Here is a 25,017-nt window from a genome sequence, read left to right on the forward strand (position 1 = left end):
AACAGCTGCTCTGAGGCTATCCACCTCTGACACCAGGAAACACTAAGCCATGTGAAAGAGATCTTAACGTGCCCAGACACTCCAATATAGAAGCTGTGCGTGTGTCTGAAACGCGGCGTTCTCACCGCTTCCATTTTGCACCTTCAAAAGAAAAAGCTCCTTGTTATCTTTGACACCTGCAACTGTCAGAACAAAACCCGCACAGCCCATCATCCCTTTGATACTGCTGCAAATCCAGCTGCTTTCAACCAAGTGCGCTGTGTTTAAGGAAGGGAATAGAGCACAAAGCGTCACGAGCATCTACCTTGGGAAAGTACGTGCCTTTTGTAAGGGTCCACCTGCAACATTCATTGCTATCCTCTGTCTGTCTGAACAGCTTCAAGTCAAAAACACCAGTAAATCCATGCATTCTCCTTCTTGGGCTTTCCTGGCTCTTAGCCTTTAAATTCAATGGAATTAAGCCTGATTTACACCCACGTGAGCGGAGCAGAATCACTCCCTTTTCTGCAGCAAAACAAACATTTGTTACTTAGAAAGAAAAACAGCGGAATCTTAAAATGTGATCCAAAGCTGAGCGGAAATTCTCAGTAACACAGGAATTTGGGTTCCTCCAGTTTGTAAACACAGGAGGAGGGAGCGTGTTGATGAGGGCTGGGGGGGTTGGGGGGTGATGCTGGGGCTGTTCTGCCATGGGCACAGCAAGCAGGGCAGCTGAGTGGGTCCTGGGGGAGCTGTAATGGGACTGAGCTCTGTCAATGCAGGCTGTGATTTATCTGCCAGCTGAACCTTTGGACAGGCCAAAAGCTTGATGCCAACAACCTCAGCTCCGAGAAGAAAGTGAGATGCAGAGCTGAACCCAAGGGGTCTGAGTGCCCAAAGCCTGAGGGACTCCAATGGTGCAGACTGGTGCAGACCTCCCCAGGGCTGCCCAGTGGTCATCCTGTGCTAGCTCCCTCTGGATCTCAGGTTCCCACAGCTCCCATAAATGAACTTCATGCTCACCAGTTCCAGATGGTTTTGTGTGCATCCCCTCCGTAAATATACCAGCATTATTTCCAATGCCAGTTTAGCCTAAGCTGAGCTGCAGAGCTCCTTGAAGCTGTCAGTCATGTATGGAGAACCCAGAGCGTCTTCCCTCTGCCTAGAGAGAAGAAATGCACACACACATCCCTGCTCACACTACTTGCTTAGCACAGCCCACTGAACTCAATATGAACCCCAGACCCAGCAGTAACCCACGATATTTATGGAGTGAATAACTTCCTGCGAAGGATGTGGAAGAATAATATGGCTGCTGTAGAGCCCTTGCCCTTCCTTGCATTCACTTTCATCTCATCCATGTGATCCTGGAACCATTTCACTTCGCTGGGACTGGAAGAGCGGGGTCATATCCTGGCTGCTTTATCCTCTGTAGGAAAGGACAGGAGAAATGCTGTTGCCTTCCTTCCCAAGTTCTGTGGTTCTCTAAGAAAAGGACAAGCATAAGGCACCCGGGAAGGGTTGTTACTGCCTTGTACCTGGTCCCTGATGTCATCTGAAGAGACAAGAAACGTGGGGATGGATGATGCCAAACACAGCTACAACCCTTGCAATGAGATGGGAATGGCCGTGCCTCACTTAGCAGCCTCATCTCAGAGTCTCCAGCAACAAGATGACCTTGAGGTGCCTTGAGATGCCGTTATTCTTCCTTCCAGCTCTCAAGCAGCTTCCTCGCCCAGCTCAGTGTGATGTCCCACATTGCTGCCTCCCTGCTGTGCCAGCCACCCTCCCCAGCAGCACCTACAGGGCATGACTTCAGTGGGTAACTCCAGGAGGGAAGACCCCAAGCCCCTTCCCACTGCCTCCTTCTCATCCCTGCTGTGCCCCACGTCACTTTGGAGCCCCCAGCACAGACCAAGAACCGTCCCTTTTTGTTTGGTAGGTCACTGTATTGGAAGACTTGGAACAAGCTCCAGTTCCTCTGCAGGGAAGGGGTAAAAGGCTTTGCTCTCTGTCTCTCCTTCTGAATGAGCTGCAAAGAGCTTCAGAGCTGTCCAATTTCAACAGCTCCCTGACAAAAATAGGACGAGAGGGAGCTACTTTAAAAACAAAACAATTCAGCACAGCTTATCCTTTCTCAGGGGCTCCTATGGAAGTGCCAGCTTTAGAGCTGCGTTGGGTACTTCTGCCATTGGAACCCACAGCAGGCAGTGACCTCCGGGTGCTGGCTGGGAGTACATGGCAGTGAGTGAGAGCAGGCTCGCAGGCACCATCACGTCTCCCCTAAAGGCTGATTTTGCTGCAGCCCTCAGAGCAGAAATAAGATTCTGAGTGTGGGAAAGAGCAGAGCAGATGTTGGCACATGCAGAGCCAGCAGGCAGCCAAACCGTGGGAGGCCGTGCAGTAAACACCACTTCAGGCCCTGAGACTATGAAAAGAGAGAATGGGTTTGTTCTTCAGCGCTGGGTCCAACTCCAGGTCCCTGCAACCTGGTGCTGGCACAGCTCTGCGGTCATGGGAACCCCTCCTCAGGAAGGGCTCTCCTGTCTGCTTGCTGCTATGGCTCAGTGTGAAGAGCAGCTGCTGATGGCAAGGCACGCAAGCAGCTGCTGCACTGAGCAGGCAAGAAGTTTCAGTGGTGATTCAGGAATTGAAAAGCCTCTCTGCTCACAGCGATGCTGCTTTAAAGGTTCTTCTTCGTCTCATAACACAGCTGATGGGAAGCATGAAAAGGGGTCTTAGCTCTTCCTCGTGAGCCTGGTTTGTTGGGATTCCTTCTGACTCAGCACTGTCCCCTGGGCTCTTCAGATGAGACTCCATTGAGATACACCTAAGGCTCACAATAATCCCACAAGCTCTTCCCCATCTGTGTTCTGGTAAAGCAAAAGTCTCCAGTCGCTACTTTCCAGTCTAATGCACAAGGGAGAACGCTGTGAAATGACAGCAGAGAAAGGCATTAAAGTAGGGATGATTCGGGGCTGTTTGCCTGGTACAGAAATGGGTCCATCCACAGCTCACTCTTTTACCTACTCATGACTGTCCTGCAGGATCAGGCTGGGTTGGACAAGGTTCCATTGGATGGAAGATGCTCCTGCTGGGTGCAGAAGATGAAAGCAGGCTCCTATGGCTGCAGTGCTCCTTGTGAAGCAGAATCATTGAGGAGAACAAGATTTCACACAGATTGGGATCAAAAAGGGCTGTTCACACCCCAAGCAAAGCTGAGACGGAAAGCTTTGGAGCTGGCACTCATGGGTTGCTTTTATTAAGCCAATACATCTATCCTTGAACCAACGTACCCTGTTGCTAAACAAAGCAGCCTGTACCACTGTAACAAAATAGCCCCACAGCAACAGGTTGAAGTCCTGAATACACCTCCCTGTGAGGACCAGATCCCATAAAGAACCGAGTGCTTCCCAGAGGTTCTGGAATCAAGAAGCTTCTTTACATGGACTTGCCCAACTCCACCTTAAATTCACCCCCACACACAGCCCTGAAGGTTTCCTCCAGGGTAATGAAGCATGCAGTGAGTTAAGAAGTGGAACAAATGGGAGGAGGGACCCATTTCACAGGTGGGTGCAGCTTGTTGCTTCCTCCCAGGGCCTTTTCCTCCTGCATCTCCATGCACACCACATGCGTGGCCCTGGAGGCGTGGAAATTGCTCTCAGCTTTGCATTGCCCATGAGCTTTTAATTGGAGGAGCTTGATGTGAGATGCTGGGCCCAGAGCACAGACTTCTGCCTCCTGTACCAACTGTACCTCTGCTCCCAGCGGTGCGTGTTCCATTCCTTCTGCATCCAGGGTGGTGTTTGGGAAGGTTGGGGCTGTGCCACGTCCTTGCTGTAGCAGAGCAAACAAGCAGGATGCAGGTTCTTGTTGCAGCTTCTTCTTCCCTAGGTGAGCAAAACCCTCCTGCCTGCGTGGATGGAGCAGCGTGTGGATGGAGCTACACGTTCAGTGCAGAAAGGGCACAAATACAACACTGTCATCAGCTGTTCCTGCCTCCTGTTTGCTGATGGCCCAAAGTGGCCCAGTATAAAGATGTTTGTGCACTTCTACACCCATCCCTAACCCAGAGCTACGGCTCTATGTGCTGCTGCTGCTCCCTGCAGTGCAGAGCATCGCTGCCCAACCTGCTCCATCCCACCCAGGCCAGCAAGGGCTCACAGTGCCCTCTGCTGCACTCCTTCTTTTCCCAGTAGCAAAAACTCACTCCCTGGGGTAGGGCTGTGTGCTGTCCTGCATCAGTCCTGGGGCACAAACCAAGTGCTGGCAGGAACTGCTGTGCTTTACCAACAACCTTCACCCTGCAGCTCTTTGTTGCCCCATAAAACAAGCAGCTCCTCACTGCAGGAGTGCAGGCGTCAGTCTTTGTATCTGTGCTTCTTCAAGTCCTCACCTCTTGCAGCCAAAAAGGAACGGATGTAAGCAGGGAAAGCCGACCCGGACTTCATACTTTTGGTGTTAGAAGGAAGAATTAAAACCATAAGAACTTTGCTTTGGCTGGGATTTGGTTTCCCCACGTGGAATAAAACCGACCTGCAGGCTCCGCAGCTTCCAGGGCCACAGGAATCTGTTCGCCTTCCCCGGAATCTGGGCATTCCTCTTGCACCCATCTGGGGCTGCTCTGCACACTGTCACTCAAGGGCAGGCACGCCTCCTCCGAGAGGCTATTTAAGGAGAAGCTGATGTGCAACTTGCTCCAAAGAGAGACTGGAAATCCCGAAGCAGAAAGCAGTGCGTGGGTCAGCGGGCTGAGCGCCTCCCTTCCCTCACTGGGGATGTCTGGCAGCGCAGGGACAGCTGCTCACACTCTGCTTCTTCTGCTCCTTGCCCCTGACTGGGTATGTATGTACCTATGGCTGTTTGCTCTCTGGCTGCTGCAGCTTCTTGCTTCGATGCATGCGATGCTTTGGGGATGTCTGTCCACTCCCGGCTGCATGGAGCAATGCAGGCAGAGCCCTGTGGGTGCACACAGAGCTGCACTGTGCAAGATGCCTGGAGGGTAGCAGAGCTCGCTTTGCTGAGCCAAGAGCCAGCCCTGCCTTGGAAGAGAGTGGAAGAGAATCAAGAGGTGACGCCGCTGGGTTTGCAGCACTGCGAGGAGTGGATCTCATAGCCCACATCATTACCATCATCATCCAATACCTATTTGCCCCTGGAGCAATGACCTGAGATAGAAATCAAACCACAGACCCTGCAGGGTTTGGGTCTGTTCTGTGTCCAACTGCACACACAGAGCAGCGGGTTCTGCTCGGGACGTTTGTGTGCAATGCAGTGCCGGTACGAGTGGGAACACTGCTGCATAATTAATGTGTTTGTGAGCATGGGATCTAATTGCAGCGTCTTTTCGGGTCGGTGAAGAAGTCGAGTTTGCTGCTTTGAGTGCCTGTTTGTGTTAATGGGTGCAATAAAGCTTCTGATCAGGTTCCTGTGTGGGAATGGTCGTGTTCTGACTGCTTTATCTTCTGCCAATCTTGGAGCGTGGAACGGAACCAATTCTGTGCTTATTGAATTAACCCCTGGCTCCCAAAGCAAACTGCCATCCCAGCTCCCAGGCATTCCTTCTCCAGCTCTGTGAGTGCAGATTGCAAAGGCAGTGCCATGCTGTCTCCCTACACCCGACTGCAAACTGTCCAGGAGCTGCAGAGCTGCTCCAGTGTGAGCCCACATCCCACACTCACACCTTCAGAGGGAGCAGAGGGAGAGGTTTGGGGTGCGTGCAAAGCAGGGAGCACATCTTGCTCCTTTCCCCAGGCTCAATGGGAGCTGCCAGCAGAGCAGGGAGCATCAGCATGCCAGGTCTGGGCTCTCACCTCCCTGAACCTTCCCCTCGCTCTGATGCTGGTTCTGCTGTTCCTGGAGTTCCCAGCAATGCACTCTTAGCAGAAAGGAGAACAAAGCTGGAGCGAATCTGTAGCTGGGATCCCACTCAGTGACGTTATAGGGTGGTTTTAAGGACAGACCCTTCAGCAGAGGGGAATCAAGTGCCAGTCCTATAGGGGGAACCCCTCTGCATCCATAGCCGTGGTGGGGAAATGCTGTGTTTGCTGGGGAAGCAAAGCTGGGTGTTTTCTGGGGTGAGCTCTTAAGGAAACAAACAGCACAACCGAGGATTCATGAAGGCAAGAACTAAAACTCAGCTGGGTTTCATTCGGGTTCTGTGTTGTGCAGAAAGAGGCTGTTTTGGTTTGGTTTGGTTTGGTTTGCAGCAGGAGAGAGATTTGGGGTGTTTCTTTATATGGCCTGTGGCTGAGCTGGAAAAAGCTGCTTGTCATCGTATCTTTCAGTGCGTGGATTGTAGTTTAATGCAGGCCCGGTGCCAGCAATGCTTTACCCTTCTACCATCTCATCCCCCCCCCATCCACGTGGCTGCATGGTTAAATAACACATCACCTCAGCATGCATGGAAACCAGCAGGACATCGCTGCTGCATTTGCAGTGTATTCAATGCTTTACTGCCATTACTGACAACAAACACAGCATCCCAGGAAGCTGCTCAGACAGGGCTGGGTAGCACCCAGCGTGACATAAAAGCCAGCTGGAGCTCACCAAGTGTCCAAGATATGAGAAGGAGAAGGCAGAGGGGACCTCTATGGGCATAACGAGGTGCAATGGACACAGTGTGTGTGTGTGGGGGGGATGGGGTGGCTGTGCAGACGATGGGATGATCCAATGGGATGTTCTCACGTCTCCAGTCGCACTGTTGCACACTCACTTTCTCTGTTGCAGGCAGGAGCCCAGGGCTGCACGTTCCCATGCCGGTGTCCCTCCCAGCCCCTGCAGTGTCCCGCTGGCACCAGCCACGTGTTGGATGCCTGCGGCTGCTGCAAGGTGTGCGCCCGGCAGCTGGGCGAGCTGTGCTCGCTGCAGGAGCCCTGCGACCACCACAAGGGGCTCTACTGCGACTTCTCCAACATCCACAGAGGCAGCGGGGTCTGCTTAGGTGAGAGCCGCGCGTTCCGTCCTCGTGTGCTTCTCTTTCGGCCCTCAACAGACACGGGTGGAAATGCCTTTTGCTTGTTTTGCTCCGTTCATTTGGATTGGGAAGGAGTGAAAAGCTCCGAGGAGATGAGAGATCAGAGCAAAGAAAGGAAGGAAGGAAGATGGTCATCAAAGGGGACGATCACAGCGGAGCCCAAAGCTCGTCAACTCAGTGCATGATTTTCCTTTCTCAGCCCACATGCAGACGTGGGGAAGCAGCTGCTCTTAGGAGGACGGTGCCTTTTGCTCCCTTACAACAGCCAGCGCCGTGCAGGGCCGGATCTTAGAGCATCACTGCTGCTCCCACACCTCCTTCTCCTCCTTCCTCAGCTCGTGAAGGTGCAACGTGTGACCTGCTGGGCAAGGTGTACCACAACGGGGAGAGCTTCCAGCCCACCTGCAAGCTGCAGTGCATCTGCCTGGACGGGGCCATCGGCTGCATCCCGCTGTGCTCGGCCGACCTGCGCCTGCCATCTCCTGACTGCCCTCAGCCACGGAGGGTGAAGATCCACAACAAGTGCTGTGAGGAGTGGGTCTGTGAGGAGGGCGGCCAGGAGGACAGCGAGGAAACCGTCATGGCAGGTGGGAGATGGGCGGATGGATGGAGGGGGTTGCTGGGGGATGGAGGGGGTTGCTGAGGGATGGAGGGGGTTGCTGGGGGATGGAGGGGGTTGCTGGGGGATGGAGGCTCTCTCTGGCTGCCTGCAGTTGCTTTATTTGCAGCTGGAGGCTCTTGCTCAGTGCAGGGGATGAACTGCGTCCTGCTCAGCATCCTGCACAGCTGTTGGGTGTTTGCTGGGCTGGGGGGGTGGATCACAGAATGGCTGGGTTAGAAGGGACCTTAAAGACCCTCGGCTTTGCCTCCCACCGGATCAGGCCATCCATGGCCCCGTGGGGTTCCTGACCTTCACGTCTCTTCTTCTCGGCTCAGTTTTCAGGGAGGATCCTGAGCAGGAGCCGGAGCTGAACAACCTGCAGCAGAACTGCCTGGTGCAGACCACCGAGTGGAGCATGTGCTCCAAGAGCTGCGGCATGGGCATCTCCGCCAGGGTCACCAACAACAACCCCCAGTGCCACCTGGAGAAGGAGACGCGGCTCTGCATGGTGCGGCCCTGTGACTCCCCCTGGGAGAAAGCCAAGGTAGGGATGTGGCACTGAGGGACGTGGTTATGGGCACGGCGGGATGGGTTGGTGATCCTAAAGGTCCTTTCTGAGCCAGGTGAGCTTTGGTCTGACTGTCACATTCCCGTTGAGCTGTTTGCTGCTCTTCTCTCCCTAGAAGGGGAGGAAATGCGTGCGCACCCCAAAGCCCCGCCAGCGTCTTCTCTTTGAGTTCTCAGGCTGCACCAGCACCCGCTCCTACAGGCCCAAGTTCTGTGGCAGCTGTATGGACGGGCGCTGCTGCACCCCATACATCACCAGCACCGCTGAGGTGGAGTTCCGCTGCCCCGAGGGCGATTCCTTCCTGAGGAAGATGATGTTCATCAAGTCGTGCTCCTGCCACTACGACTGTCCCCGGGACAACGACGTCTTCCTGGCCACCTTCCATAGGAGGATGGTCGGGGACCACATCGAAACAGACAGGCAGTAGCTCTCTGTGTGCCAGACCCATGGGACGGGGTGGCAGAAGGGCCCTGCAGCGTTCTCATGGCTGCACCGTGGGGCATCACCGCCTCCCCCTGCTCTGTGAGGGGCCGCATTCTTCATCACGGCACCGTTCCTTGTTAATACAGTGGATGAGGGATCAGCCCCATCTGTCCTGTGCTGCTGGCTGACAGCAGAGGAGCTGGGAGCAGACCTGAGCTGCCACCTTGATCTGTTCTCCCATAGACTGGGTGGGAGAGCTGACTAAAGCCATTTGGCTCCAGCTTGGCTCCAGAAAGAGTGTGGTGGGCGCAGCACCCTGTGCCATTCAGCTGCCCACACCGTGCAGGTAGCCCAGGGCACACAGCAGGGCTGGAGCTGCATCTCAGCTCTGTTGATGGTGGGCTGGGAGGTGGAGGATCAACCCAGCTCTGCTCTGAGTTGGGCAGTGATGCAGAGCCCTTGGAGCCGGGGGTTCTCCAGCTGTTCACTCCATCTCATGGCGCTGAGGATCCAGGACAGCCACCCCTGAGCCCACAGGGCGCTCAGCAGCCTCTTTCATTTGCTTCCTGCTGATCTGAGGAGAAACACAGAGTGAAGGGCCCGACCTCGCGCCTTCCATCCCCCCCATCCTCTCTATATCCCCACTGCTGCAGCCCAGCAGGATTATGGGCCACGCTGCAGTGCTGAGCCCTGCTCCTTCCCTGCTCCCATTCCAAAGCAAAGCAGTGGGCCGATCCAAACGCACAGCAGCTCTTCTCCCTTTGCAGCCCCTGATGCAGCCCCCATCTCGGCCCCAATCCCGCTCCCATCCCGTGACCTTCATCCCGCTGTGCATCCCCCCCAAGCTGCAAACAACAGATCGATGCTTTCTATATCCCAGCTGTAAATTCCCTTTGCCCTCCAGCTCCGGGCTTTGCTCACTTCCCGCATCCCGCAGCAGCTGAGGTGGCACGTTACTCCACGCCAATAAATCCCTTCCCTTTCTACATCCCGGATCCCCGCAGCCCTTTACCGCCCGGTCGGAGCCGTTTCCAGCCGCTCGCTGGGTGTGGGGGGTGTCGGGGAGGAGCCCCCCCCGGCGCTGCCCTTCCCGTATCGGCGGCGGCCGCGTGTAGAGCTGCGATAAGGCCGGGTGTGTCCTTATCAGCCCGGACCGCGAGGCCCAAAGCACCGCTGGTACCGAAACGGGGGTGTATGTGTGTATATGTGTATGTGTGTGTTTGAGGGGGGTCGTTCCGTTGCCTTATATGGCGCGGTGACGTCACGGAACCCACCGACACGACCCCGAAACCCCCGCGCGGAGCTTTCCTGCCCAGCGACCCGTGACGTCACACCGCACCTGCCCGCCCCGCCCACTGCAGCGCCGCCGCCGGCCCCGCCCCCCAAACGCCGCGCCGGTGGGCGGGGCCTGCACGGAGTGGGCGTGGTCAACGGTGCGGGGGCGGTGCGCGTGACGTCACAGGGGGCGGGGCCGGCGGCGCAGGTGGAGGCAGCGCGGAGCGGCCCCGGTAAGTGCGGGGGGTCGCGAAGGGGGGCGGCGCTGGGGGGTCCCGGCTGCCGCTTGTCGCTGTTGCGGGGCTGCAGCTCGGCCGGGTCTGTGCTGCGGCGCTCGGGGCTGCCCCGTTCGGTCACTCCGTTCTCTGCTCGGGCCGCTGTACGAGCGCCGGGCTCCGCGGGGTTCGGTCTCCCGGTGCAGCGTACGGGGGTGGGGAGCTTCACAGTCCGTCGCCGTTCGGAGCGCTCCGCTTTGTGCCGGTGTTGGAACCGGCTCCGAACCGGCTCCGAACCGGGTCCGGCGGTCCTGCCATCTCATCCCGCCTTTCCCTGCCCGCTCCCATCCTCCGTTCCGGGGGCTTCTGGTTCCCCGCGTCCCGCTGGGCTCCGAGCCAGAGTCGCAGGGGCCGCTCTCTATCTTTAGGTCCGCGTTGCAGCGCAGCGATCCGCCTTTGGCTCGGCCCGGCGCTGCCCGCCTCGCTGGGGATTGATTTACCGGAGGCTTTTCGCTCGGGACGCGGGGGAGCGGCGGGGCCGGGCGGTAATCGGGTTTGGCCGTGGGAGTCACTTGCGACCGTGCCAGAGTTTCAGGTGACACAGGATTGAGGTTCCCAGCTCCGTTTAATCCCGCACGTTCTCTGGGTCTGCAGCCCCTCCGGGCCCGGCCGGAGCTCGTGGGGTTTGGATCGAGGTGTTCGGCCGCTCCCTGACCCTATGGGATGCGTCCCCTGCTCGGCTCTGCGCTCAGAACGGGGCACGATGGGAGCAGAGCGAAAAGTTGCTCCGTTCGTGGAGCTGCATCCTCAGGGCTGCGCTGCAGCTGCTCCCTGCGCTCTGTGCTTCGCTTCGCCGCTCCTTTAAGAGCAGCTCCGGGCTGAATGGAGGGTCTGACAGCGCCGAGCTGCAAAGTGCCGCCTCATCCGCAGCGGAGCTGCCTGCAGTGCAGCGTCTCGCGGTCCCGTCGCTGGGGGCTGAGCGGAGGCAGCTGCCCTTTGGGCGGAGCTGGAGCATCCATCGCACGTGGAGCGGAGCTTCTGCTCCTGGTTTGCAGCCGTACCCCGGGGAGCAGCGTCGTGCCGCCGGTGCTTCTGTTGGAGCGCCGCGTCCGTGCTGTGGTGCAGGGCGGCGTTTTGGCTTCGTTCTCTGGGCAGAGGCTCAGCGCTGCGGCGGATGAAGGTCTGGGGTTGGCTCGTGTTTGGCTTTGGTTGGTGCGGCTGAGTCAGGCTGGTGCTGCAGTCGCTGCTGAGCCAGGAGCAGCGCGGAGCCGTGGGGGCGGCCCCCAGCCGGGGTGATGCACCCATTAACCATCAGCGCTGCCACCCCGGGGTGGGCTCTGTGGGTCTGTTTCTTCCCACTAGAGGCTGCTGATGGACAGAGGATCGGCGTTCCTCGGCTCTGGGATGGGCAATGGGGGCCTGGAGTTCTCAGGGCTGCCCCTCATGTCTGCTCTCCTGCCCAGCCCCCAGTAACTCTCTGCACGTTGTTAGGTCTCAATTAGGATGCAGAGGGGCTCAGCTGTGGGCTCTATTGGGACACTAATGGCTGTGTGAGCTGCTCAGCCCTCCACAGCAAAGCCAAGGGTTGGTTGCATGGTGTAGGGAACACCTCAGTGCATGGGATGTGCCCAGCAGGGAGGCTTTGCTTGGGGCAGCAGTTCGGTAGCTGGTGCTGGGACAGGTTGGAGCGTCCTGGAAAACCCCAAACCTTGGGAAGATGATGAATTGCTGAGCAATTAGACGTGGAGCACAAGGCATTCTCTGCTGAGAGCCATGGGGGAAGGTGCCTGGGAAGGAATGTTGCACCCAACCTGCTGTGGTGGCTGCCAGCTGGCTCCGGCTCCACGATGGGCACGGCAGTGGTTTACATAACACAGGGCTTGCAAAACAAGCTGGAAGGCCTGGAAAATCCTCCTGCTGCTGTCACTGCTCCAAGTTGCTGAACTTCCTGGTTGTTTTTTGTAGATCTGATTAATTTGGGGGGAGGAAGGAATGCACTCTGCGCAGTGAAAAGGGCTGTTGGTTGGTGGTGTTTAATCCCTGCCTGCTCCTGAGATGGAAACTCTTTTTGCTGTTCACAAGAGGTTCTGAGCAGCTGCTCCCTGCCTTACAGGGCTCTCGGTCGATCCAATTAACGTGGTTTGTCTGCAGCCCCCTCCTGCTACCCTTGGGGAGAAGCCTGCAAAGTCAGGCTTGTGTGCAGAGCCCCAGGAGCAGCACGTGCACCATCTGGGCTCCCACTCCATGTGTGCACCCAGCAGCACGGAGGGGCAGGTAGAAGAGGCTTTGTGTTGCTTGAGCTTCACGTGAGCCATCAGAAAGGCAGAGCTTTGAAGCTGTCTCTCGTTTGCAGCTTTTTGGGTGAAGGAGAGGTGGGAAGGGAGCTGGGATTTGCAGCGCTGGAGTTTTCTGCCTCCTCCTCAGTGGTTCCGTGTGATTCTGTTTGGAGGCAGCTGGGAAAACACGCCTGGAGGATGCTGAGCCTTTGGCTTCATGGAGTCATAGAATGGCTGAGGTTAGAAAGGGCCTTGAAGAGCATCCAGTTCCAACACCTGCTATTGGGGCTCACCATCAAGCCCCAGCTCGGCCCCTCTGAAGCATTTTAGGGAGCAGGGCCTGTCTTTGCTCTTCCCTTTGCTCATCCTAAAGCCCTTTGCAAACACAAAATCACCGACATCCTCTGCAGCGTTCAATTAAATTAATGAATCCTATTAAAGTGTTCTCTGCTGCTGGTTGTGAATAGGTGAGTAAGGAACCTGCAGTTCCTGGGAAAGCCTTGTTGGGGGAGCAAAGAGTGAGGTGAGCACTTGGTAGTTTACTGAGCACGCGGTAAGGTTTGGCATCCTGGTAAGCGGCACAAGGAGGAGGATGCAGTGATGGTTTTATTGCTTGCCAGGCAGCACCAGCCTTTCAGGGCTTGGATTTCTGTACCCTCCCTCCAGACCTTTTTGCAGGTGGGTTCAGCTGCTTGTTGGCATTTCAGGAGGGGTCTGAGAGCCCGTCCTGAGTCATCCCCGTGAATCTGCACTAATTCAGATGCTGACTCTGAAAGCTGCCCCTTAGAAACACCGACTGGAGCCGGGCTGAAGCAGACGTGGTTATTGCAGCGCATCCTCTGGCAGTTTGCATCTCCCTTCCCATGCAGGCTCTGGCCTTGTGTTGCTGGATGTGGGGCTGTGAGTGCAGCTCAGCAAAGCGTGCTGCTTGTGTCCCAGCGCTGCTCCTCGTGCCACCTGGCAGCACTGGGCTGGATGGAGAAGCTCATTTGCACGGGGCTGTTAATTCTCTGTATGTTTTAATCTCCGTGACCATCTGTGTTCTTGCCTGCGCTGGGGAGATGGGAGCTCGTGGGATTTATTCTGGGAGGTGAACACAGGGAGGGCTGTTTATTCTGTGTCTGTTGAAAAGTGCCCCGGGTCAAAGCAGGACAGCCTCATTAGCTCTGGGAACGGCTGTTCCCGTGTCTTCGGGCTCCGCGTGGCAGCAGCTGTCCTGGAAACGTGTCTGCTGAAAGTGGGGGGCTGCATAAATGCTTCCCAGCAAGGCTCTGTGATGGGCTGGGTTGTGGAGAAGGAATGTGCTAAAGCACCTCTGGCCTTTCTTAGAGCCCAGCCCAGGTTAAATCAGCCCTTGGGGTGTGGAGCAGCCTCTGCCCTGGTGAGCACCGTGGGTGGAGATGAGATCTGGGCTTTGGTCAGACTCTGCTCCTCTGGACAAGTGTTTCCATTGGGCACCGGTACCTGTGGGGGGGCTGCAGTAGCATCTCCAATGAGACTTGTGTAGGCTGCTGATGGAAGCAAGCAACACCTGAAGTCTTACTCTTCTTGGCTTCTCCTGGTTGTGGGCTGGAGCTCTGCAGCTTCTTGCGAGGGTCCTGATTGGGATGAGGGTGGCCGGGGGTAGGTCCATGAGGAATGCCCTCCCTGTGGGGCAGCACAGCCTGCACTCGTCCAACCCGGAGGGAGCTGTCTCTGCTCTGTAATTAAGCTCTGTTCTGCTCACCGTACTAATGAGTACTCCTGTGGACACGCTCTTTGCAGCCTCTGGGTCCCATGTGTGGCTTAGAAACTGGAGGTTGCTTTCCATGAAAGCAAAGGGCAACTCCAAACCTCCATCAGCTCTGTCCTATTGAAGTGAGCTGTGTGGGCTGGGAACCTCTGACTTTATATGTTTTTCTTGACTGTACTTTAATGGAATGTATCCTTGCATGCTATGAATTGGTCTGCCAATGTACACCCCATCTCTTGCTTTCTTCTATGGGGATGACCCTCCCTGCTGTTCATGCAGGCCTTGGATTGCCCCCAAATGGCCCTTGGATGGAGATGCTGTCCCAGCCTTCAGAGCTCCCTTTGCCTGCTTGCTGGGCTCTGACACAGCAGAACCTTGGAATCAATCAGCACTGTGCTGATATCCCCCCGCTCCAGCTCCGAGGGCTCCCATGCTCACCAGAGCTGACTGCACAGGGATGGTCAGCATGGTGTGGTGGATGCGATGGCCCATGGACACATCCACACCCCAAAGGATGGGGATGAAGCTGTTCCCATCGCTCTGGTGCAGCTCAGTGTCCCTCCCACACGTGCTGCTCTGTGCTTGTGTCAGACGTACCCTGAGCTGAGGACCATTTTGGGGCATTTTAAGGCTCTATTGTGTGCCCAGCAGAGCACACTGCTGGCCTGGCTGTGGCTGAGAGCCCCGTTGCTCTCTTGAATCTTTTCATTTAGTTAATGATCCTTTTGTTGAGAGGATTAGGGTTTAGAGGCCTCTGGCAGAGTGTTAATTAAATTAGGTCTATGGGTGTTTTGTTGAGTTCTTAAAGCCCACTAGAGGGCTCAGTTGAAGCCCTTTGGAGTCGGAGGGCTGGAGGCACGCCGTGCCAAGTCCACCCCCAGCCTGTTGAAACCTAAAAGAGAAGCTGGAAGTTATGCAAGCCCGTAGGAACCGGAGCTGAGCTCACTGCTCCTCCAGCCCAGCTGTGCCAGGGGGCACCTGAGCCACGCAGGCACCCCGCACTGCTGGAGCACACTGAGCACAGGACGGCGGTCTGAGCGCCTTCTGCTTTATCAGCGTTGGGTAACAGGCTGATTTATTACGTTGTTTCCCCCCCCCCTTCTGCACTCGGTGTTTACGTTTCTAAGAAGTGGCCCAACGTGATAGTCCGGTTCCACCTGCTGTTCTGAGAAAAGCCAGATGCTGTGGTTCACTTACGCGAACTCCGCGCGGCGGGGATGGCATGAAGTACAAACAGGAGCACGTTGTGGCTGGAGGGATATTTGCAGTGTGTGAAGGGCTTTTCTTGTGCGGCTGGAACTGCTTACTGACCGCTGTCTCTTCTCCTTTCTCTCCTATGCACTGCCCTGCCATGGATCCTGGTGCCTGGCCTGCGTGTGCTGCCCTGCTGCCTCGTCTCTGGGTAAGTCCTGTTTCAAAGAACAGCTGAAATGAAGCCCTTAGGCTTTAATAACGAGCTGGCTTGTTTCTTCCATCTCAAAGTCCGGAGTGCTGGTTGTGTTTAAATAAAGTGGGATTTATCGTGTGTACGTGTGAATGTTTGAGATAGTGAAAGGCATTTCATATAGCAGTGTCCAGGCTGAGCACTGACCCTGAGCTGATGGCACGTGAACACGTGGAGGTTGAAATTTCCCTGGTAGCAGCAAGCAGCGTTCCCCGTTTCTCCCCAAATTCCTCCCAAGAGCTGTTGCTTCTAAATCAGTGCTGTAGTTGTGTAAGAGCCTCCCTGGAGGTTTGCAGCTGTGCTGGGTTCCCCTGGGTAGAAATGTGGCTTTGCAGGCAGCAGCCTGGGGCTCTTCCTGCAGGAAATGCACTGCGAGCTTGGAGAAGTGCCCTGCGTGCTGATACTTCCAGCTTATGGTCATGGAGATCCTTCTTTGTGTGGGGGGAAATCCTCGCAGTGCAGTGGGTTCGTGTGGTCTCTCAGCAGAGGTTTGGTGGCAGGGGAAGGCTCTGGGAGCAGATGGTTTGATTCTCCACTCAGCGTTGTTACACGGTGCCTCACAAGGGAGGGCTGGAGATGAATCAGACCCAAGTATGAACCTGTTGTTCTTACATAGAACCCAGTGAAGTGCTATCTGCATGACTGTCTCCTGTTCTGAATGAGTGGTTTTTGCTACTGAGTCTCTAAGAGAAGGAGAATTAATTAACCAGAGAATCTGCCTTGATCAGAAGTGCCGAGCTGCCACCCAAACCCCAAGCAGTCATTTGAATGCAGGATAAAACCCTTCTGCACAAGAGGTTTAACTGTGAGAGATGCAGGCAGCGTGTTCGCCTGGAGCTGGAGTTTGAAGAAACGTGTTAGCAAAATGCAATGTGTGTATGTCGGTATTCCTGATGGTGGAGGAAACCTGGTGTTAATCTCACCCAGCAAACAAGGCCAAGATAAAGGCTCTGTGGTACAGTTTCAGTGGGTCAGGGATAACCCTGACCCTTACCTAGCAGAGAAATCAGATGGCTCAGGTTGGCTTCCATCCTTAAGCCTGGCTTATCTCTGAGGTGAACACAAAATACATGGGAGCTGTGGCAGGTCAGTGTCTTTTCCTGGCTTAATAGTGTTGGGCAGCAGTGCTGAGAGTACCACGGTCAGCTTCTAGGGGGAGATGAGAGAAGAGCTGGGGAGCAGGAACAGACAAGAGCTGAGTTGCAGGAACAGCAAGAGGAACCTTTGCCATTTGGGGTTGTGTTCTGGGCCTTCACATACGTTGCCATCATTTGAAGCCCATCAGATCTGTGAGGTCAGGGGAGGTGTGTGCTAGTAGAAGAATGTTCAGGGCTGTTTGTTGTAGAGGTGTGTCCTTCTGTGTGTTGGTCCTGGTGGTGCCGTGAGCTGCATGTTGTCATCTCAGTGTTTACCTGCTCGTGAAATCGTTTCTCTCTTGTTTAATTGACTGAGGTATTCTCCTAGAAAAGGTTCTTGCTGCATGGAGCTGTTGAACAGCTGTTGCGTTGTAAACTTGGGCCTTCCTGTCATTTGTATTCCAAGTATAGCTCAAAGAGGAAGAGCAAACGAGGTCTTTTGCTTTTCTGCCTTCCAATGAGATGTTCTGCTCACAGTCCCTCCTGGCACTGGGGCAGCAGGGCTTCCCTCCTGTTTGTCCCATCAGAAGAGATGGGCAGAATCCAAAGCAGTGTCAAGTTCTAGGGCTGGCTTTGCTAACTGCTTCCACTTCAGCGCTTTGCAAGGCAGTGAAATACTTCTCATTGTGGTGTTTAAAATAGCAGCGCTGCCTTCTGAATTACCATCTAATTAAATGAAAGCAAAGAAAAAACAACCAACCCAACAACAACAACAAAGCAACCTCAAAGCGTGTGAGCTTTCTGTATCCCTTGTTGCATAAGAAAAGCTGTTTTAGTTGACCTAAAAATCAACATTGCAATCCAGCCCTCGCAGAGATGCTTTGCTCCCAGCTCTGTGGGCAGCTTGCAGCAGTTGCTCCTGTTCTTGGAGAGCCATTCACACAGTGGCAGCTGCGAGCCCCCTTCAAAACAGTTACTCCCTTGAGACTTGCTTCCCTCCTCCTTGATGGCTGCAGGAACCCTGCTGTGGAGGCAAATAATTAGAAATAAAAGATGGCAGCTTAATGATTATTAGCTTCTTTCTGATGCGGTCTGCGGTGGAAGCGGGACGAAAGGGTGAGATCTGGCTTCTGCAGCTATTGCTGCATCTCTCCCCCGGCAGGTTTGCTGTGTGCACCGTGTTAACTTGCAGCTGTGCCTTTGTGGAAGCACAGTGTGTGGCACACGAGTGAGCTGCGTTGTTTGTTTCAGTAACAAACCTTTTTCGCGGGGTGACTGTCAGCAGTTGGCTGTGGCACCTTCCCCTCCTGCTTTTTCATCCATAGCCACAGCTTTCCTCAGGCCTGCTGATTTCTCCTTTCCTCCTGGTCCCATTGCTTGTGTTCTGCCTATAAATCAGGTCTGCTTCAGGTTCCCTTCCTAAAACGAGCGGGGAAATATACAACCTTAAATAAAGCCCCCAAAACACCTTATTTTGTAAAGCTTCAGAGAAACTGGTGGCGATGTGATGCTGCCCTCTGGGATTTTGCCCTATTGATATTAATCTTTTTGAAGCTGGTATCCATGACTGCCATTTTCAAAGGTTAATATACTGTATTTCAACCGAGCTTAGAAGTCTTTCTTTTCTTTTGGTCTCCATTTGTGATATGGAAATGTGCACCAATTAATCACTGCGCACCTGCAGAACTGCCTCTCTCAGCAGGCTCTGGCTATGCTGCATTAGGCTGCGGGATCATCTGGAGAGAGGACTCAGGGTGGTGACAAATCTGATCCCGTTAGTAGCTTAAGACAAACCCTACAAGGTCCAAGGAGGTGTGTGGGGGAGCAGAGTGCTTCAGCTCTTATTTATGGGAGAAACGAGGTGGGCTGTGCTCTGCTTACAAGCTGTATTTGCTCCATGGTGAATGTCTCTGGTTAGCTCTGGGCAGGTATCTCCCACTAATGTGCAGGTCCAGCTTCTTTGTGATGTTCTGTTGTAGGTGAGAGGGCTCTTCTGAGCACCTGGCTGTAGCTCGTTTGACATTGCTCTTCCATAAACCCTGACCTAGGAATGGTTGCTTCCCTCTGTCTGCTGAACTAGAACGCTCAGAGCTGAGGGATGCTCTGCCCAGCTCAGGGGAGCAGCAGTGCAGAGTCCAATCTGTGCTTGAACAATCTGTTGTGAAAGCTGCACCTAACCGTGGGGGGTGAAGCTGCGGTGCAAACCACACACACCTTCCTGGTGTTGTTTAAGCTGCCTCTCCTTGCTGCAGTTTGACTTCTCAACCGTGCATGGAGTAAATCAGCCACTGACGTTCTTTGTTTGTGGTACGGCTCTTCTGCGTCCCTGCCTTAGAGCTGGTCCCTAGGTGGCACTAACTGTTATTTTTAGGTTTATTTCAACAAAGGCTGCATAGCTGAGCCTGTCCCCTGCTGAAGTGACAGCTGTGTCCCTGGCCAAGCTGGCTGCTTGCGTTTGGTGTAGAAGGCTGGCACAGGGCTGCGGTGTCTTCCTGCTGCCCAAACACCCAGGGTTTTTAGCAGCATCTCCTGGAATCTGTGGTGATGTGTAGGGAGCAGGGGCACGCTATGAGCACGCTCCTCTTATTTCTGGTCCTGTCTTCTTTCCACAAAGGCTGTTAGGGAATGAAAAAGTGAGAAGTGCTTGAAATGAGGGAGTGCTCCTGGCCTGGTGCTCAGTGTGTGTCATCTCTTGTGCTGGCTCTTCCCATGACAGCCCCACACTGACTCTGTCTTTTCTAGTTGTACTCACAGCATTGCTTATAATCTATGCACAGGGGTTTCTAAGCACTTTCTATCTCCTTTAAGTGCAGCCACTTGTATGTTTAATACTTCCTACCCAAACTTCAGGGGAAAAAATATTTCCCTCTCGGCATAGAAACACTCGCCATATGAAAACTCAATCCTGCAATCTTAAGCTGACCTCCTCTAATCTTTACATGGGGCATCTTGGCAGAAACATGCTTTGCACGCTGCCTCTAAGCCCTGGAACAAAGCTGACTTTCCAGGGAGCTGTTCCCTGTGCTGGCACACAGCCTGGAGAGAGCCTGTCCTCCTCTATGTCTGTTTTACTCCTCCTCCTTCTTGGAGCTGGTGTGCCGTGTAGCAAAACACTGTATGGGATGAACATGGGCTTCCTTCAGATCAGTGATTGGGCTTAAAAATCACCAGGGTTCTGGGGCTGGAATTCCTGTGTGTAGAGGAACCAGCCCAGCTTTCCCCCATTGCCCTCCTCATCTCCCCAGAAGGCACCCACGTACACCAACCCAGTTCCAAAAATACAGAGTGGCTGGATTCTCGTGCCCACAAAAAAAGAAAACATGTGGTTTTAATTCTGCAACAACAGCCTTTAAATGGCACAACTCCTGTGGTTTAAAACAAAAAGAATAAAACCCTCCAACAGAGGATCCGCATAGAAAAAAGACTAGGAGAAGCAGCTTGGATTTAAGCACAACTTGGCATTCACTGCTGTGCTGCCAAGTGGATTCACAATAGCAAAGTCACTAAGGCTGTTTGACTGTGGAGCGTGCTGTTGGTCCCTTTAATAACCTGCCCAACAATGAGCTGGTTGTTGGTTTTGGAGCAGGCTGGAGGAGGTTTATCTCTGCAGCAACGTTCGGTACAGAGCTGGTTAAGTGTGGATATCCCAGGCTGCCATTGCTATGCACACATGTTGTAGCAAAGTGATGCCGTTCCTTTGTGATCCTGTGAGTGTTTCTTCACTTTGCAGTTCAGTCTGTTGGAGGTGAATTACTGCAAGCTTTTTTTTTGCTGTCTACCACTAAATCAAGATGAGAGCACTGGAGGAATTCAGCACCCTGAAGCGTCTCTTCCTCCTAGGTGAATCTTTTATCAGAGCTGTCTTTGCTCTCCATCACTGTTTGGTTTACAGTAAAACGATGCTTGTGAAGCCAAAGGGAGATTTCCTTTACGCCTCATCCCTCTGCTATCGGCCAGCTCTGCACTGCTGATGGTGACACTAAATCTGGGAAGAGGAGCCAAGGGCAGAGGGCCAGCAAAGCCACCTGCTCTCCTCCCACCTTGTTTGCTCTGTGAAATGGCTGCTGCTGCCTTCGAGATGCTCTCTTGCTAAGCAAAGTGGAAACTGAACGTGTCTGCTGTGGGTGCAATACATACAGCATACGTACCACCAGCTTGCTTAGAACAGTGGTCTATAAATGATCCAGTCGGCCAGCTTCCTTTCCTTGTTTTCTTAGAGCTTGGAGCAATCCTGACTATTTCTCTTCATCCTAAATTCTCCTTGCTTTGGGGGAGGCAGCACCGATACCAGCACGCCACATAGCTCCTTTGTTTAGACTGGGAATTCCTCATTTAGAGAAGCTCCTCGGGGTATGGAGGGCTACGTGAAGTTTATTATTTGTGCTGGTAATGCTTTGAATGCATTGTTCATCCGCAATGCCAAAGTGGGAGCTGTGTCTTAATGCACAAATCCTACCGGCAGTGCATCGGATCACCTTACAAAGGATATTTTTATGAAGAACTTACCTCAGCTGGAGCTAATCTGGTGCCGAGGAGCTCTTAAGGTGCTGCAGGCGGACCTGGAGCTGTTTGCTAGCTGTGTGCCCATCACACAGACACGGGTAGGGTGCTGTGCATCAGTGCTGCTTGGTTTGCATGGAGCAGCGCTTGAGCATCAGAGCAACCCCACAGCAGCCCTTCAGCTTCAAGGAATGGCTCCTGCCTTAGAGATCACAAACAAATGCCTCGCATGGATACAATTCCTTTCCTTAGTCCCGTATGCAGCAGCTGAATACCAAGAAATCCTGACTTATTAAAATAATTCCTCATCTCGAAGGGACTCCTATGAGCGACTTAAACCGGGGGGGGCAGTTCTTTAAATACCTGCAATATTGGCACAGGGGCAAACTGTTCCTATAGTGAGGAATGTAAGAGATTTCCATTGCTTCCTATGAGGTTTCAGGGGTCAGTTTGGGGCAGTGCAGGAAGGAAGAATCGAAGCCTCCCAACACACACGTGTTGTCGGCGCTGCCGTTTGCACACCCGGAAGGATTTGGGGTTGAATTAAGCAACAAAATCCTTTTTAGAGCGCCTTTTGCCTCCCTTCAGCCCGGCTCCTTCCTCCGCCTCCCTGAGGTAACCCCCCTCGCTCTCTCCCTCAGAGGCCGCGCTCCTCAATCTGGGTCACCGAGGAGGTTGGCCGCTTGGGATATACTGAGGCGAGGACGCTTCTTTCTGCCGTCCCCCGTTGTGTGCGAGCCCAGCCCGGTCCCTGCGGGCCGTAACGCCGCCGGGGCTGTGAGGGAGCCGGGCGGGCAGCCGCTCCCGTCGGAGCCCCGAGGGGAAAGTGAGTGTGTGGGGGAGACGCAGCCGCTCCCCCCGCCCTCCCCGACAGCCGCCTTTTCCCTTCCACCAATAGGAGCGCAGCGCGGCGTCCCGCCCCCTGAGATCCACCAATGGGAACTTACTACAGTGTTGTGGGTGGGGGCGGGACCGGGGGCAGAGCCAGAGTGCGGGCGGGAGGGCGAGAGGAGGGCTGGAGGACGCTGCCGGCGGGCGCGGCGGGGCTCGGATCGCTTGGGTTCGGTTCGGCTCGATTCGGTTCGGCTCGGCCCCGAGGCAGCGCACCGAGGGCTCTTCGCGGGGCCCCGGTGCGCTGCGTGAGGAGCAGCAGAGGCGGGTGGGTAAGTGCGCGTGCACGCGGGGCCGCGTGCGCGGGCACGGCGCGTCCGGGCTCGCGCCGTTGTGTTTTGCACGGCGCGGCCGTGTGGGCGCTTCGGTGCATGCGTTGTGCGCGGCTTGCGTGTGTGCACGGCTCTGTACGCGGGCGTGCACGGGGCTTCTCTCTGCGTGGGTGATGCACGCGTTGCACGTGCGGCGTGGCGTGCGCGTGCTGTGCAAGCGCTGCGTGTCTGGGGTGTCGCTTGCACGGTGCAGGCTGTGTGTGCACGGGTGTGTGTGTGTGTGTGATGCTGCAAGGCCGCGGCTCAGCAGGAGAGCACTTGCTGTTGGGGCTGCCGAGGTGGATGGAGGTCCCAGCGGTGCACCTGCAGCACAGCGCTGCTGCTGGCTTTTCTCGTAGGCAATGCGAGGTTTGCGGTGTTAGAAGGGCTGGGAGGGAGCTGACGTCGCGGGGAGGTGCGTGATGTGTTGCACTTGCTGCCTGCTCCGTGGGTTTGGGGTGGGCTGCATGGAGGGTCCCCCCTTTTCCTCCCCTCCAAAGCTTGGTGTGCTGAGAGCTGCACGCCTGGCAGCACAGAGCTCAGCTCTTAAAGGCTGTCCCAATTCCAGGGCAGATTTTAGTTTCACTTTTCAATAAGGAGCATCAAATAATCCCTGTGAGACCCCAGGGGAGAGACCTGCAGGGTGGGAGCTGCTGCCCTGCTGCTCCAGGTTCTGCCCCATGTGGACGTGGAGCTGCTCTTTGTGCCATGGCGGCACTGGCAGCTCGCTCAAGGTTCTCTACGTGGTTGTGGTTGTTGCAGTGGGGATGCTCTGCTTGCAGACGGTGCTTTTATTGAACGTTGTGTGCAAATGGTGCCAACCTGGAGCGCCTCTGGGCGCATCTCTGCCGTGGGTTGGTGTGAATTAAGGCTGCGGGGTCAATCAGTTTCTGCTGACATGGCAAAGTGCCCGATGCTGTCTGTGTTCTGGGGTTCTCTGGCAAACATCGTCTGCTGCTGAGGTTGAATTTGGGAGAGATACAAGGCTTCTTACTTTTAAAGCCGGATCAGACTTATGGAACAGAGAGAAATGTCGAGTATTTTTTGGTTTTTAGTTCCTCCTGCATCAATCCAGGTTAGAAGAGCAGAAGCAATTGCATTCCCACTCATAATGTGCACCAAATCCCTCCCTGGAGTGCAGCAGCAGAGATGGGGGCAGCACTCCTTCCCAGCACCTGCACTGGGGAGGGATGAGGGGGGGAGAGCTCTGTGCTGCCCCTCTCTGAGCACCGTGTGCTGCTCCAGCCCAGAAGTGCTTTACCAATTACACTCCAGCTTAGCAGTTCTGGATGGTGATGCTTGCAACTTGACAGCATTTGATTTGGGGAAAGCAGCAAAACGCGCCGTGTCTGTTCCGATTCTCCATTTGCTGCTTGCTGAGCAAACATTGAAATGGATGCGGAGCGGGGTTGATAGATGCTGTGTTTCCGTGGTGAGCAGCCTCGTTTACAAATTCATTCATTAGCGATCAAAGCGTGGCTGTGCTGAGCAGCTCGCAGGCATTGAGCCCCGGGATGTCAGCTGCTCTGCTCTGAAGGGAGCGTAGGGATGTGGCCTGTGTGTGTATGGGGGGGGTTAGGTGGGAGATGTGTGTGTGCTCTTTATCTTGTAGGTCTATTCCAGCCTTGGTGATGCTGTGATTCTCTGCTGAGTCCTGGGCTCCTGGCAGCAAAGGGCAACAAAGTGGAGTAGTTATAGGCATTGGTTTAATGCAAGGGGTCCTTCATGGGGGTACTACAGCAGTCCTATGGGTGCGAATAGCAGTTCTTCATCACCCTTTGTGCTTTGATACTTCTGAATTTACCTCCTCTTCCCCATCTGCACTTCTTCCCAGTGCAGCTTTTCAGAGCATGGAGAGGTGCCAGCGCTCCCACTGCTCTCACCTGGGTCTGTGCTATCCCACCTTCCCATGCTGGAAGCCCCATGCTGTGCTTTCTGTATCAAGTGGAGCTCGCAGTTGGGGCTCGGCGATGTTTTGCAATGCTCGTTCTGCTCTCCTGGCGCTTGGCTTTCGTTGTAATCCTCTGTAGATTAAGCAGGCAGCCACACATCAAGATTCTGCTCTATTCTTCTCATCTGTTGCTCTGTTCCCATCAGTTCTGTGCTTCCTTAAGTTACCAGGAGCTGTAGGATGCTGCGTGGTGGGGATTTGTGTCTGTCCATCGGGTGGATTAGGTAGGAACGTCCACGGCTTGCAGTTAATCCAGATTAATATTATTAGTTTCCTTACGCTCAGTCGGTTGTTTACTCCTGTTTGCTGTTTATTTTGCTTTTGTAACGCTGCTGACATTGTGCATCGAAGCAAAATACTCATCATTCTGCACTCAATGCCTTCCTTATTTTTATAGTTTAATTGTTATTATTGTTTTAATGCAGCAGTTCCACAGAGAGGGAAACTGTGTGTGCTCTGGGTGTGAGCAATTGCTCTCTGTTGGGTTTTGCTGCAATTCTGATACACGCTCCTGTGCAAACTTGCTGTAGTTGTTGTGTCCGCAGCAAGCGCGCCCTGCAGCACGTCCCCATTGCTGTCCTGCACAGCATTCTAACTGCTGCTGCCAAGGGGGTCTGAGCCCCCCACAGCCCCTGAGCTCACTGCTCTGCAGAGTTCTCCCTTCCATCTGTCATTGGGAGTGAGTGCTGTGTGCTGTCACTGCATCAGCCCGGCTTCCAGCAGGTGCAAACCTCCTTCACCCAGCCTGCAGCCTGCAGCACGTGCATTGGAAGAAGCCTCCCTGCTTAACCCCAGGCAT

At 54.7% G+C, this 25,017-nt stretch overlaps 2 protein-coding genes across 18 annotated transcripts in view; both read left to right on the plus strand.

The window, feature by feature from the left end:
* Positions 1 to 4,664: 4,664 nt before the first annotated feature.
* LOC140261830 (CCN family member 2-like) lies at positions 4,665 to 8,551 on the plus strand. Its single transcript, XM_072355678.1, has 5 exons — positions 4,665 to 4,820; positions 6,709 to 6,922; positions 7,291 to 7,542; positions 7,892 to 8,100; positions 8,240 to 8,551. Exons 1-5 carry the CDS (start codon positions 4,665 to 4,667, stop codon positions 8,549 to 8,551), a joined length of 1,143 nt encoding a protein of 380 aa, XP_072211779.1.
* Positions 8,552 to 9,940: 1,389 nt separating this feature from the next.
* Positions 9,941 to 25,017, plus strand: part of EPB41 (erythrocyte membrane protein band 4.1) — a 68,452-nt gene continuing 53,375 nt past the window's right edge. For 5 of the 17 annotated variants that reach the window (XM_072355387.1, XM_072355388.1, XM_072355390.1 and 2 more), the window contains exon 1: positions 9,941 to 10,055. Coding sequence is in view for 5 of the 17 variants with exons in the window: in XM_072355377.1 (XP_072211478.1) it covers positions 10,920 to 11,217 (298 nt within the window). In the remaining 12 variants the exon portion in view is untranslated. Of the gene's footprint in view, positions 10,056 to 10,192; positions 11,218 to 22,051; positions 22,229 to 22,554; positions 22,683 to 25,017 lie in introns of those variants that run through there. The other 12 variants (XM_072355379.1, XM_072355383.1, XM_072355384.1 and 9 more) reach the window with 7 other exon arrangements.

Source organism: Excalfactoria chinensis, chromosome 22 (genome assembly GCF_039878825.1).
Source record: "Excalfactoria chinensis isolate bCotChi1 chromosome 22, bCotChi1.hap2, whole genome shotgun sequence".
In the NCBI taxonomy this organism is placed as follows: domain Eukaryota; kingdom Metazoa; phylum Chordata; class Aves; order Galliformes; family Phasianidae; genus Excalfactoria; species Excalfactoria chinensis.

Excerpts from the sequence above, each read along its gene's own strand:
- LOC140261830 (XM_072355678.1), top strand. The coding sequence starts at position 4,665 with ATGTGCAACTTGCTCCAAAGAGAGACTGGAAATCCCGAAGCAGAAAGC. Across the intron at positions 7,543-7,891 it reads CGAGGAAACCGTCATGGCAG|TTTTCAGGGAGGATCCTGAG; the intron begins GTGGGAGATGGG and ends TTCTCGGCTCAG. Across the intron at positions 8,101-8,239 it reads CCCCCTGGGAGAAAGCCAAG|AAGGGGAGGAAATGCGTGCG; the intron begins GTAGGGATGTGG and ends TTCTCTCCCTAG.